General features: G+C 27.7%; 1 protein-coding gene across 1 annotated transcript in view; it reads right to left on the bottom strand.

Moving 5' to 3' along the window:
* The window catches only part of LOC129989168 (protogenin-like), a 97,389-nt gene that overhangs the window by 15,482 nt on the left and 65,967 nt on the right, over nucleotides 1–15,940 (bottom strand). The window contains exons 3-13 of the mRNA XM_056097533.1: nucleotides 10,093–10,264; nucleotides 9,815–9,962; nucleotides 8,225–8,358; nucleotides 7,108–7,239; nucleotides 6,430–6,591; nucleotides 5,715–5,990; nucleotides 5,040–5,177; nucleotides 3,344–3,496; nucleotides 1,725–1,913; nucleotides 1,261–1,386; nucleotides 432–620 (exon numbers count right to left, since the gene is read on the bottom strand). Of these exons, the coding sequence (XP_055953508.1) occupies nucleotides 432–620; nucleotides 1,261–1,386; nucleotides 1,725–1,913; nucleotides 3,344–3,496; nucleotides 5,040–5,177; nucleotides 5,715–5,990; nucleotides 6,430–6,591; nucleotides 7,108–7,239; nucleotides 8,225–8,358; nucleotides 9,815–9,962; nucleotides 10,093–10,264 (1,819 nt within the window). The remainder of the gene's footprint in view (nucleotides 1–431; nucleotides 621–1,260; nucleotides 1,387–1,724; nucleotides 1,914–3,343; nucleotides 3,497–5,039; nucleotides 5,178–5,714; nucleotides 5,991–6,429; nucleotides 6,592–7,107; nucleotides 7,240–8,224; nucleotides 8,359–9,814; nucleotides 9,963–10,092; nucleotides 10,265–15,940) is intronic.

Raw genomic sequence — 15,940 nt, 5'->3', positions numbered from 1 at the left:
CGGGAAGAAAACTGGTGTTATAGAAAACTAAATTTTTCGAATTCTAAACAGAAGTGAAAATGGTTTGTGTTAATTTGTAGTTAAATTTTGAAATAATTTTGATTAAAATTTCAGTTAAAATTAAAAAATAATTTAAAAAAAACTTTTTTTTAAGCACCCTACAACCCAAAGTGGGGGAACCATTTGACAAATTCTGTAGTTATAGATCTAAAGATTTGTCCTATAGTGTATTTTCTTTTTCCTCTTCTCATAATACATGTTGCAATTTACAGATAGTGTGCATCTATAAATATTATGCTAATAATAGCAGCTAAATGTGACATGTTTAGATTAAAATTACTGGTATAGTATATTCAAGTTTGGAGGCATATTTTACATGCATAGATTCAAAAAATTCATAATTTTATTTACAAAAGAATAATAATTCTTACCTAAGTCATAAAGGAGGAACTTGGTAGTGTTGGCAGGTATAGTGATACGGCGCTTTAATGGTTTATTTTGTTGTCGATATGACAAATAGTAGCCATCTACTGGATAAGGATTATCAGGAGGCATGCTCCATTCCACTTGTAGAGCAGTGTTGTTCAAAACAGTCAGATGTACTGTAGGTGGAAGTGGCACTGAAAAATGACAAATAAATAAATTACTGACTTTTCAAACAGGGAAATGAAAAGTAATAAAAAAAGAAAGAAAAAAAAACTAGCAAAAAAGTCAAAATTCACAAAAAAAATAAATTCATTACAATTAAATAAATTTAAATCATTTTATAAACTATGAATTAAATCCATAAAATACATTAATTAATTCATGAAATCAGCATACTTCATAACAGCAAGGCAACTACTGTTGATCACTAACAACAACAGCAAACAAGTTTTCATCTTACTCCAAATCAAATAACAAATAATTTTTCATTTTACTCCAAATTAAATAACAATGTCACATGAAAATGACACTCAACTATTTCAAATATTATTACAAACAATATTTTGCATTCATATATATATATATATTTTACCTAATTGAAACAATATACCTCATGCTGTTAAATGGAAAAGTATAATTAAATTATTCTACAAACAAAAACATTCCTTACAGCAATCAATGCTATCATCTTCATATAATTAATAACCAAACAAAGTAAATACTAGTTTCTTAAATGTTATAAATTTTTAAACTTTCATATGCTATTTTTTTACAAAGATATTTTCACTTTTGAGTAAAAAATTTTTGTATTCAAATTCTAATCTATTTTCATACCTTTTGAACTGGAGAGTGGGGGCATCTCATGTACCACCCATGGCCATGCCTCATCTGTTAAAGTGGGAAAGCCAGCTTTTGTGCCACTGAGTACTCGGACATCATATTTCTGCTTTGGAGTTAGACCTGGATGTTTTAAAAAAAGCATTCACAGTTTAACTATTAAATATTTTTTTAGCATCAATATATAGTTTAATTTTCATATAAATTTTATGTAATATAAATAATTTATATTAACCCCAAAGAAATAAGTTTTACATAATAAAATGCAATAAATAATATACTTGCATTACATAAAGAATAGACTACTCATATAGTTCTTAATATATTTTAATGGAATTAATATTTGCATTTTAAAATTTTGAAATTACTTCTCATAATTTTTTAATTTTTTATTTTGAGGAATTCTAAATCCTATTTCAGAAAATCTTTCCATTTGGGGTGGGGTGGAGGGATTTGTTTACCTGTTATGGTATATTCATTCCCAACATTAGAAGAACGAACAGTTGAAGAAGCCTGTTTATGTTTTCGATAATAAATACGATGCCCCGTTACAACACCACGGGCTTTGGACATAGGTAATTGTTCCCACTGAACTTGAAGTGTAGTTGGACTTATGCTTGAAAGAGTTACTTTAGGTGCAGCAAGAGGAACTGAAATCATTAAAAAAATTATTCATAATGAATTTGAAAACAATAATTATATTAAAATAAGGTGTTAATTCTTTGTGAGATTAAAAGAGAATTTTAAAAAGTGCACTTATTAACATAATAAGTATCTAACTCAACAATTTAAAAAATCAAACTAAGAAATCTTCAAATTCTATAATATTCTGATTTGTACAATCATCAATCAATACAGAATTATTATTTTTTCTATCAATGGACAAATATAAATCTCTGAGTTGTTTGGGGGATGAAAGATACATCACAGGACTAAAATGGTTTATTTTGAGCAGAGGTATTAAGATAAAAATTGTAATCAGCAATAAATTAGAAAATTTTGTTTAAAAATATCAAGCAAAATTGGTGGGTACATAATTTGGGGATTTTTAACATACTAGCTCACTATTGAAAATAGTTTTGACAGGAAATTGTGAAAAATTTTATCAATTGATATTTGAAAAATATTTTTTTACTATGTTTAAGAAGGCAAGATGTTTTGAAATGCCCTCAACTAAGTTAGTTTCTAAAAAGAGAATTCTCTAGTTATTTTTCAGAATTGTGGCAGTTTTAACACTTGCAAAGTGAGTTTTATTTTAAGTGTCAATGATATTTTTATATTATATGTTTTACGTCAATGGCATTTCTCCAATTAAACCATGTCAGCAGCATTCATATTCTTAAAGCGTAAAATATTAAATATTTTAAAATGTTGGACAAAAGGAAGCATCGATCAAATACTAATAAAATTCAGATAATTTAAAAATTAAGATAGTTTCTTTCAGTTGCTAATTTCTTTTAAAGTTTCTTATGCTATATTCAATCTTTGATTAGATAATAAATTTCCTCCATAGAAAGCAACAGCGAAATAGAAATTTCAAACAATTATTAATTCTAAAAAATAATTAATTTCAAAAATTATTAGACAGAATGTTAAGAAATTGTGTGGGACATGTTTCAGGTCCCTTTCCTTTAAATTGTATAAGTTTTAAGATACTGCTATTTTTAGTTTAAAACTAATAAATTTTGCCTCACTAGAAAATGGAATAGATGTAGTTGGAATATTAATTGGATTAATTAATATATTAATTGGATTAATATTAACAAATTAATTGGAATAGATGTAGAAGATAATTTCATGCTGAAAATTCAATTTTGTAATGTTGCACACAAACATGAGGGAAAATTGCAATTAAAATGAAAGCTTACGTAAATGAATCTAAAGCAATTTATACAGTTATATACATTTAAAAAAATTTATACAAAGTATTATGAAATAGCTATAAAGTGGGGGAGTTTTAATAATATTAAATTTTTTTTTCATTATTTAAGAAAATGGTGATAAAAGAGAAGTAAATATTAATTCATGTCATTTTTAAAAGAAAGAAATTAAATCATTAAACAATTCCAAATATACAAACCATCCTCTCCTGTCATTTGTACTATAGGTTGAGATGGCTCACTGGCACTTTTATTGCTGTAGGCCCTAACATAAAATGTGTAGTTTGTATAAGGCTTTAAACGCTCAATCAACAGAGATGTATTTACAGCTACAGCATCCTGTTCAACACCACCTGCAACAAATAAATATATACACATGAATATTATGTCCAAAATAGAAGAAATAGAACACTCTTTAATAAAGTTCTAATACAAATTTGTTAAATATAAATTTTATTGTGAACTATCATTAAGGGTAATATTAATGTACAGGTAATTTTAAGTTTAAAAAAATGCTTAGAACAATGTAGCACTATGAAATGAAATAAAATAAATATGTTAAGCAGATATGTTCAAAATATGAAAGAAATTTAATAGATAGTATAAAACTGATTTTTTTTTATGATAGAATCATTCTAAATAAAAACAATAGACATATTTACCAACAAATTAGAAAGCAAATAATATATGAACCTTTTAAAAACTTATTATGAAATGAAGCATTATAAAGTTCCATAATACACATAATACTCGAGAGAAATGTTTGCATTAAAAGAAACCAATACAATAATTGAATAAATCATTAAGGAAAACTATATAAAAAAAACTTTTATTAAGCTAAAAAAATTCATTTCACTGTTTAGTATAATAATAGTAATAAAAAAAAAAGATCTATCCCTTAACTATAATACTCAAGTTACAAATTAGACATTGAAAGCCATAGCATAGGAACACTGTGAAATGTGAGATTATATTACAATAAACAAAGTTTTGTAAACTAAACAGCTATAAGAATATGATGGTAAGTAGAAATATAGATTAACAACTTAATTATACTTCAGAGGAAAATAATTCTTTAATTTTAGTAAAAATTATTTTGTTGTTATTTGAATCAATAAATTTATTGACTAAAAAATTATGATTTTTGAATTTTTATAAATTTTTTCAGCACTACAAAATTTTATCAGTCATACTAAAATAATGTACATCAAAAACATTACATTTTATACAAAAAAAGATTCCATTCTTCTGGAATCAAAACATAATTCAGCTTTGAATTTCATTATTTTAAGATCTTTTGATATTTATATTTTGAATCATCTCAAAGGTCACTGAAAAAGATCAGCCAGTCAACAGCTGCCACTTCCTTAAAGCAGCCTTTGACTGACTTAAAATAATGAAAATTAAAACTCAATAACTTAGCTTTAAATACACTGTAGTGTCACTTAGTACAATGTGACATGGCTAAGGAAATGTCTGTCAAACACATGTGCATTGTGACCCTTTGGGAAATGTTAATATTGCACATATGTACACACATGACAAATAATATTTTAATAAAATTGAAATACTATAAAATGATTTTTTTTTATCTCAATCCCTAAAGAAATCAATAAGGTAAAGAAAAAGAAAAATTAATTTTAAAAATCATTTATTAAACTAAAAATCGTAACTTAAAAGTATGGGATATTAAAATAATTGTTCAAATTAATGTTCTATAGTTTAGATTCTTTGTTTACAGATTTTTAATGAATTTTTGAATTAAAATTAGACAAAGCTGCATGAAACCCTACCCCTTAAAATAAGAAAAAGAGGGGGGGGGACAGAATGTTAAATTATATTGAGAAAACCAGATCAATCAGAAAGAAGATAAAAGAAAATATGCTTCCTCAGTACCATTAGATGGAACATAGTGGACAGTATAGGCCTGTATTGGAGCAGAAGGTAGAGAAGCAACTGGCTCCCAAGAAAGTACAATGGCACTGCTTGACATGGTAAATGCTTTCAAGCCTGAAGGGGGCTGAGGCTGGTCACCTAAAAAGAAAATACAGCTATAGTGATAAGGTTTGTTTAAAAAAGGATGACAAATTCAACTATCAAATAAATCAGATAAGGATTTGATCACTCATTAAAACTAAACTGAACTTAGAGCCAAATATTTAAATTTCAACTAAGTGAAATATACATAATAATTAATGAAAGCTAGGTAAAAGAATTTGGAAATAGTTAAAAGACCATGAACTAACTACAATTTCATGGATTTTAGTATATATATATATATATATATATATATATATATATATATATATATATATATATATATATATTTGAAATATACATCAACAAAATCTTTCCTTTTACATTTTGAATTAACAGTTCAAACTCAAAATTAACAATTTTTAAAAATGATTACAGATTGTATAACTACATTAAAACATCTGTATGCTAAATAATTAACAGATAAAAAAAATACTGGTACCTGTGGTTAAATTATTAAAACAAAACGTTATTAAAAATTATCTTATATAATGTTAAATATTACTTAACTTTAATTCCTTTTAAACCACTTACTTGAAGCATTCACTTGTAATCTAGCAGCAGATACAACTGTTCCAGCAACATTGGATGCCACACACTGATAAATTCCAGAATCTGTTGTTACTGTTTGGGAAATCACTAAGGTATTACCAGGCTTCAATTTTATTCTCCCATTTATATAGACTTGTTCACCATCCTTCAACCACTGTATAGAGGCTGCAGGAATGCTGTCAACTTCACAATCAAATCGCACTGTCTGAGCAGTTGGGATTATCTGGCTTACAGGAACTTTTGAAAATTTTGGTGGCACTGCAAAAAGAATGAAAAAAAATTAAAGATGTATTATTAATAGCAAATACATAAATATTGTCAAAAATCATAATTTTAAAAATAAAATTTTATAAACAAATAATCTAGGATTCTAAGTTTTGTGTTCAATAAAATGTATAAAAGTGAATATTCAATATAAAAAGTACAAAGCTTTTTAATAGTAGGAGGAAATTATATATAACACATGAACAAATCCAGCTTAAATTTAAAAACATAAATAAATAATAATAAATATCAGATCAAGTTCTTAATATAATACTCTAGCAGAGCCTCAAATATTAATCAATCAATCTAACATCATATGCACTGATAAATAAAGTCATATTCAAAAGTAGCAAGCTTTCTGAGATTAACCGGATCCCCTAAAATCCCTGTCTAGAATTTTAGACGAAATATCGAAGGCAAAAGTCGTACGTACCATGGACAGTAAGTGGTATTTTTTGTATTGCAGCAAGGATTTGGTTAGTTTCTTTATTCACAGCTTTTGCTGTACAGATATAGGATCCAGAATGATTAGGTTGTACTTTGGGAAAGTAAAGGTTTCCACTCCTCAGAAAATGATCAGGTATTTCTTCACCATCTGCAATACATTTTAAAAAAATCATATTGAGTAATATTTAGCAAATCATTAATTTAGAAAATAATTGATTTACATATCAACAAGTTACATTTAAAATTTTACTCTCAAGTTACATTTTGTAAAATTTGCAAAAATAGAAATTTAAATGATATATTTTTATTCACTTAATCATATGGGATAATTACATTAGAGGGTTTTACTTAAAAATATATGTTGAGATGTATAATATCTGATGCAAATTCTCTCAAAATGCTCCAAAAGTTCTTTTTTTTAAAAATATTTTGAAAGTTTAAAAAGAAAATTCAGAAGCCTTTATTGACAGAATTTCGACAGAAAAATTATATTAAAAAGTACCAGCCTTAAACAGCAGGGCAAAGTCAAAGAAAAAAAAGGTTAATACAGATAGAAATTTTCAATTCAAAAATTATAACTAAATACACAAAAGGAGAGAAATAATCTAAAAATTAACATTTAAAATCTCTTATTATTGAATGAAAAAAATGAAATACATCTCACCTTCTCTCTTCCAACTAAGCTCAACTGTAGGAAAACCATCAGCAAGACATTCAAGAACTGCGGGCTTGTTTGCAATAGCTGTCATTTCTTCACCAGGGCTTAAAAATACTGGTGGTTGGAATTGTTCAACTCCTATAATAGAGCATATTGAAATAAAATCAGATGAAAATAATATTTTGATTGAAATAATACAACTAAATTACATGGAACTAGGCAGTAATGTTATCAAATTAAATAAGAAAAAATTAAACACTTTCTTCATTAAAATCAATTTTGATTACTAGCCAACTTTTTAAAACTATCTTATCATGCTTTAAATTGTTCTTAGGAAAATGTAGTTCTTTCAACTTAAGTAGTAATGCTTTCAACTAAAGAGATTATTAAATTTTATCTAATCACTTTTTATCTCTCCTATTAAAAAGCGAAAGGAATTATTAAATGGGGGAAAAAACTGTATTCAAAATACTTCTTTTAAAAATGATGAAATTTGATACTAATTCATAAAAATGAGTGAATGATATAATACAATTCAGAACAACATTCAAACATTAAAGCAAATATATATATTATATCAAACATGCAATTGAAATTTTAACTTTTTTAAAAATTCAGCAACAATGGAGCAAAATTTCACTAAGTTAACTTTTTTAAAAAATTAAAAATTCCTTTACACATATTAATTATTTAAATAGCAAATAATCATTAGATATATTAACATGCATTTCAACATTCAAAGACTTTTTTGATTTATACACAAGGAGAATTTTGATCATAAGCTTCAAATAATTCTACTTACAATAGAAGTTAAAAGAGTAATTTTTTTACAATGTTTAAAATTTTTAATATCAAATAGAACAGCAGAAATGTAGAATTTTTGTAATAATTCATCTCTTATAAGACAACCAACCAAAAATTATGATATCTTGTTTAGAGGACCTTCATACTTTATGTATATATCATTGTAATTTTGAAATTTTATATCAGAAAACCGATAAAACAGTTTCTATTGTACTTTTTAAAAATAAATATTTCTCAATAAATTACAGAAAATAGTTCTGAAATTCATATTTAATTTTTCTTTTAAACTCAGAAATTAAGCTTGAAGAAATCCACTTACTGGGGAGAACTGTTAAAGCAGCTTCTGAGCTGTCCCTTTGTCGAGCAATATTTGAACATTGACATTTATAGTCACCTGCATCATTCAGTGTAACCCCAGTGATTTGCAGTGTACCCGAGGGTAGGAAAGTGTACCTACACAGAAAAGAATACTGTTATAAAAGAATGAAATTCTGAACAATAACTGAACAATTTCAAAAGAAATAGCATTATGTCATCAGTATATGAAGATTTTAATATATATCTTTCAATTTACTTGTAAAAGTTTGGCAATAAAATTAACAAAAAATAAAACTTACATCTTTCAAATTCAATTGAAAAAAGCATTGATTGAAACTTAAATAAATTTTTTGAAGTGTTATGTTATTGTTAAGTGCTATTTTCAGAAGAAGAAAAAAAAGTATTAAATAAATATATTCAAGTTGATCAAAATATTAGAGATTGAATTGTTGATACAAAAAATTTGCTTACAACAGCATATCATAATAAACTTTTGCAATGAAATGAGAAATACAAGGAAGTAAAGTTCTAATATAACAATCAATTATGGGAATGCAAAATAACAATTTTCATATCTCTGCAAGAAGTAAAATATGAATTGAAAATACTGGAGAGGAAATCATCATCTATGAAGGATTAAAGGAGGAAAAATTCATTTACATCTCAAAAATCTGAAAGGAATTTTGAATTAAATCCTTTAAGATTCAATATATAATAATATTTTTTTTAAATATTTGAAGATTAATGCAAAGAATAACTACATATTTTAACATATCAGCAAACCATAGAACATGTTTGATTTTTTTTTTTTTTTTTTTTTTTTTTTTTTGTAGTGACTTGTTTGTCCATTTAATGGCTTACTGTTAAAACAGAAAAGTATTTTAAACCTGCCTTCATCAATTTCAACTTTTACTATTATGCGCTAAATTATTTATAAGTAAAAAACCCTATCATATAAATTAATTAGAAAATTTTCATAATTTTACTTAGATTATTTCAATTATTTTTGAAATTTCAACTAGATTGCAGCAGAAATAATGTAAAACATTGTCATTAACCCTCTAAGATTATTCAAGTTCAGATTCCTCAGAATACTAGAATGTTCAAATTTCTATTTCAAAGAGAAAAATTCCCCCCTCCCCCCTCAAAATCTGCAACAACATGTATGTATTAAAAAGTGGAAATATAAAAAATAGCTCTATTTAATTGAAGAACAACAGAAGTTTGAATATTCTTCGAGTGTTCTCAAAAAATCTGCCTGTTCTCAAAACCAATCTCAGCAAATATCTTAAATGAACAAAAAACATCCTTGGATATTCAATCAATCATACTTAACAAAAGGAGAGAAAATTTCATCGTGACATCCAGAAATCTTGGACACTCATTGTAATTTCTTTGAATGGACGTTTGAGGTTTTTCAGCATTGAAAGAGTTAAACTAACTTATTAAAAGTCAAATCTCATTTCATTTTTGTAACATTCTCAGTCAAATAATCTTATAAAATATTCAATAAGCAAAAAGCATAATAATATGTAAAATAATAATCATAATAATAAGCAAAGAAAATGTAAACATCATTTAAATTCCATACCTGCTGTTATTTTGAGGTAGTTTTATGCCATCTTTGTACCATGAGATGTCTGCTGGCGGCACAGCATAAATTTGGCAACTAAAACGAGCTTGTCCACCTTCATGAGTAGTGAGTGGTTGAGGTTCAGTTGTGAAGGTTTTGGACATACCTTGAAAGATTGTAATTGCAAAGTGTTAAAAAATATATATTAGTACATAGAAATGAGTAAACAATAGAGATTAAAACAATTTTTAACTTTTAAGTTCTTTAAATAGATAAGCATATGAATAATGACTTACGAGCAAAAATTACACGGATGGGTCTGCTTGCAAGACTTCCCACTCTGTTCTTAAGCAGACAGGTATAATTTCCATCCCATCGACGCTCCCTCCTTCTTTGAGATACTGTTCTTTCAATATATAGAGAGCCATTGGAGAGTACTTGGAAATGTTTATCCCTTATGGTAACATCCTAAAAATAATGATTAGTAATGCAAAGAAGCACCAAGGAAATATATTTTAAAAATTATAATTAATAACACTGAGAAATTTTCCTTAATTTCAAATTTATGATACAAAATAAATAACTGAATAATTTGAAACTGCAATTCAGATCAGTTATATTAATATTCCATTTTAAAAGCAACACTAGAACTATTTTGGGACGGATTTCATAATTTTGAACCGTGATCAGATGACGAAGACAAGACCTGAACTAACGCCTCCCTCTCCAAGCTTCCACTCCACACCAGCCAAAGGACTTTTAGTCCCATTGGATTTAATATGCACTAGCCTCACTTACACCGATGAGTCTTCGGTGGAATCGGGTTTCGAACAAGAAACCCTCCGTGTTCCGAAGCCAAGACCTTACCACCAAGCCACACCCCTCCCTTTGAAACTTCAAATAAAGATAGGTATTTACGCTCTACAAAATTGTGAGCCTTATGTCCAATAAATTCATTTTGCTGATGCACTGAAATAATTACTTGCCAGAGATCTGTCCTAAAATTTAAACTTGGATGTAAAAGTGGAAAATACACAAAACTCAATTAATGCAATAGTTCAATTGTTTATTATATAAATACTCATAAACATTTCACAAGTGTGTAAACCAAAGATGTTTCGTAATTTATTTGTATTTCAAAAGATTTGAGAATACAACAAAAGAGTAACTTAAATAAGAAAAATATCAAAATGAATGAGCAATTTAATATTTTTATGCACTTAATTAAATAACAGGAAAATATGGCTTTTTTTAGAAATGGATAATTCAATCTCAACTATTATCCTTTTGAAACTTTTATGTACAATAATCTGTCGCAGGCAGATAGGTACACATGCATGAAGAATTGCTTTCTTTACTGTAAGAAACTCTTCAAATTACTGATGATTTTCCATATCAATTAAATCTATATATGCATGTTTCTTGACAAAGGACTTTTTTTTAAAATTTTCATAGTACAAGAATTTTAGGTGGATGAAATAACTAACCAATCTGAACTTTTAATTTGAAAACAAAAATTATGGGAATTTAAATAAAATCAAAGTATGTTAAGTGGATTAAAACATGTTTACAAAAAACTAAAGAATTGATTAAAATTCATCATTCAAGCATATTAGATACATTTTGATAAATTTACTTAATGTATTAGATTGTTTGGCTCATATATTACTTTAAAAGTTTAATAAAATTAAGTATGAAATAAAAATATTTTTAAGCAGATGCTTTTCAATAATAGTTAATTAGTTACATATTTTAAGATTTATTGGCAAGATAAACTCTACTTGTCTATTAACTATATAGTATAGTCATGTCTATTGCATGATTAATTGTGAAAGATGCCATCTTAGTCTACTGGCTATGTTCACCGCTGGCAGTTAAGCCAAAAGTTCGCCAATGATATATGGCTAATACTTAAAAAGACTTAAATCTAAAATTCTTGGAACCTAATTAAATTTAAATTCTAAAAATACTTGGGACTTTCTTGCTAGATTCAATAAAAGTTGGTTTGGTAAAAGTTTAAAAAAAAAAAAAAAATCCAACTTTATCGATTACCCAAGGTAATGTGCAACTTTTTCAATCCTGTACTCTTGACAAAGGTTTGAAATAAAGCACAGGCGTGCTATGTGTGACATATCGCATAATAGAGAATGTCAAAATCACCAAAAGTCAGTCAATTGTCGCAGTGCGCATACAGCCGCGCGACAGTTTGTCTCATATATATTAAAGAATAGCAGATATTGGAACTAAACTGTCGAAATCAAATAACAGGTGAGGTGCGTAGTATATTTAATCGATTATTATCCATAAGATATTCAACAATTCATCAAAGCAAATGCACCGATAATCGAAAAAATACTTAATGTAAAAATACACTATTATTCAAACTATTAGCGGAAAAATGACACACTAATAAAAAGCTCTCATCGAAATGTTCGGGAAAATAATCGAGATTATTCTACGTAAGTTATTTAACATATTTAATAAGATTGAAAAAGCCGATTCACTGATCAGGAGAATCTCTGCCCAAATCAGGAGAAAAATCTGCCCAAATCCAACTGCGTTCCAAATGAAATAGGATGCACGTATTTGCAGTGATATATCTTAAATGTTCTTTCAAAACGGAATCCTTTTTTTTTTAAATCTATCCCCCTCCCTTTGGTTATCCTTTTTAAAAAAAACTTCCCTCCCCCCATCTTTCTTTTTCGGTCTTTCTCTAAATGCATCAAGCTTTTCGCGGCCCTTTGATTTTGTATACGCGCTACTTTTTGCTTTATTTGTAAATAGCTGTAATCCCACTATAGCGGAATTGCACAAAACATAAAAATACAAAAGCTCAACATTCCTGTTTTTCCATAGCACTAGATCTTTCAAGACACATTTCTTAACAACCTTTATTTCTATCAAAACTTGGTTCCATTCACAGAGATCAGATCGACCTGGTGGGGGTCTGATTGCACGCATGTCTTTGAGAGCATCTAGTAAAATTATTCAGACAAGAATTTCCTCACAACATAGAAAATGTTACCAATATAAAAAATTATTTACAATAATCTAAAAATTATTATTATAAATTTATATACTTCTCAAAGCCAAAATATAGAGTTAAGCTTAATAAAGTTTTTTTTTTTTCCCCAGATCTTGTATTCAAGACTGGTGACTTTAATCTGCATCAGCCTTTTTGGGGTTCAAAGAGAACTATTTGAATTAACGGGTTGCAAACAACTGGTTCATTCTCCTCAATTCATTGAATCCTATTTACATCGCTTATTCCAAAATGGCTTCTTCGCTTCATCTCACGTTATGCTTAGCAATTATTTCCCATCAAGTTCAAAGCAACGTTTCAGATCCGAATTTCGAGAGTGATTATAATATCATATCAAATATATCATAACAAAGTAAACAAATTTGGGGAAAATACGAAAACGCTATGAAATGATCTTCAAAAGCTTTATCAGCAAAAATTAATCTAAATTCATTAATGAACAAAATTTCAAAAAGAATGAGCAAGCAGAACATAAAATGTGTTACATTATCAAATAACAACTCCCTTCCGTAATAGAATAACTCATGCCATAATTTCAAAAAGCTTAAGTAGCTGTTTCGGAAAAAAATCCATGTGTTACATTTCAGTTTCGAACAGAAAAAAATCCACAAAAAATGAATGGCAAAATTTCGTTACTACATTTTTTTAAAGGTGGGGGGGGGACGAAATTATTGCGACAAAATATGCAGCATAACCCGACACTTCTGAAAATTTTATTCAATGTTTAACAAAGTATGGAATCATTCAAATCAAGAAATAAATTCTTCAAAGCTCATCTTTTATCATTATCAAAACATTTCGAATTCAATTCAGTAAAATAACCTTTCTATCTTTTTTTTTTTTTTTTTTTTGCTGATAACACAGCATGGTACACGAGTCTATTCCAATTAATTCTTTTTGGCGATTCAAATATCATTCAAAACTTGACTATTCAGTATTAGGAACTTAGGCAAGTTACCCCCAAAATAAAAAATTCATCATACAGCATCGATAGCATTCCAGTAAATTGGTTCAAAAATCCAAAAATTATAGACTTAATGAAAATCACCTCGATTTTTCAAGAAGAGTTTTCAATTTCTTGTGTCCCAGATTAGTGGGAAAATAAGCCAGTCCCACAACCAAATAAAGATAAAACGAAAATTAATTCCTACAGCCCAACCACACTCATATCCGTCTTTTCAAAAAAATTTCAAAAGGATAATGGCACAACGCATTACCCAACATTTACTATTCAACAAGAAAATATAACCTTTTTATGAATGGCTTCCTTCCTTTAAGGGACATTCAACTCACTGTTTATAGAATTCACACACTCTTTGCTAAAGCACAATATGAAAAGAATTACTTCATTGATTAAGTTTGGACATTAAGAGAGCATACGATTTTGTATCTATCGATGAGCTTATTTAGAGTGTCTGAAGATTGCAAATAATATTATCTGAAAGATTGCAAAATCTGTTCACTATTATGATCAAACGAAATTCTTCGTTGGAGAAATGACTTTCTTAACACTAGAATAATCCAGAAAGGTCTTCCTCAAGGCTGCGTATTATTATTGACAATTCTCTTCGTTTACTACATGGCTGAATTTTCTGAAACACTAGATGAAGGGGTGGGCTGCTCTATTTTTGCTGATAATATCTTTATATTTTGCCCTCATTCTTCATTATAGCTATAAAAAAACTTCCAGAAATAATATGGAAAACGTCCACATATAGTTTATTGGAAACTCACTATTTGTTCAGAAAAATGTTGTATGCCAACCTCTCAAAAAGAAAGCCACATTCAGAGCTTCGGCCCATATATGCAAGTTTTTTACTCCCTTGGAAACAAACAATAAAATATTTTGGATTAATCTTTTCCAAAACAAACCAAAATGAGATTAATATTAAAAAAACTTCTGGACCAAAGACTTTAGAAAAACCAATGCCCTAAAATCTATCACCTTTAATAAAAATGGGTCCAGAACAAAAAATCTTATCAATATCTACAATAACAGTATCAGTAATTTATTTTTTATAATTGTGTAATTATAATATATTTTGTAATTATAATATATTTTGTAATTATAATATATAATAAATTTTCTAAAACCCAGTTCAAAGTTAGCAATGCCGGTCAAACAACAGTCCTCAAATTCACGCTTGATCTTCCTGAATGTAACCCAAACATTACCTTGGTGAAAACTGCTAGTCAAGTAATTATCTCATATAAAATCAAAATAATGGTTTCACAGTTCTTTATCAAACAAATTATACATGGTCACCTATTTATGATCCAAAGGGTAATTTTGGTATCATATCGACATGGTCCAATTAACTTGCTGTTGTCAGCTTACTTAAAGAACTGGATAGTTTTTCAAGGAAAGTTGTAATTCTCGCTGTTCCTCCCATTTTCTGAAATAAATTTTGCAAAATATTTCTTTCTGAGCTCAGTTTAAAAAAACAAAGCACAACCAATTTCTATCAAAGTTCTGTTTAAAAAAACTCTCAACAAAGATTTTCCAAGGTTGTTTTGTTATCTGCAATTTGTCACTAAAATCCAATTAAAATCTAAATTAACACACAATACTTTGCTTACCGAATTCATTCCATTAACTCCATCTTTATAGCCGAAGTGTTAACAAATTATCAAGCCATTGATGAGTTCACAATTCCAACACAATATTTACTTAGTTAACAGATAATTTCTCTGTCCTCAAAAAGCCTTGAAAAGTTGATCGAATCACCGAAAGTTATTCATAGAACAGTTTAAAAACTCAACCAGAATATTGTACAGGTTTGGACCGTAGAGCATTCAAATATTTCTTGGAATGAAAAGGCGAATTAACTCGGATTTGGAGTCGAATCCAAACTTTCAATGAAATGCTATTGAAGATATAATCATTTATTCCCAGAATATTTCACTTCAAAATATATACCAAATTTATGAAAACCCAAGTACCAAGAAACTCCATTCTATCCTTTATACATCACTTAAAAGAAGAGAGAATATAATAAAAGAACGCCTAATTAACAGAGTGACCAGTTCAACAAAATAAATTAGGACTCTTTTATTATCAAGAAAACATTCTTGACGTGTTGAAATATTCAACTTATAGA

This window comes from Argiope bruennichi, chromosome 10 (genome assembly GCF_947563725.1).
Source record: "Argiope bruennichi chromosome 10, qqArgBrue1.1, whole genome shotgun sequence".
Lineage (NCBI taxonomy): Eukaryota > Metazoa > Arthropoda > Arachnida > Araneae > Araneidae > Argiope > Argiope bruennichi.
The sequence above is the reverse complement of the archived record's forward strand: the minus strand, read 5'-3'. Positions and strand labels throughout refer to the sequence as shown.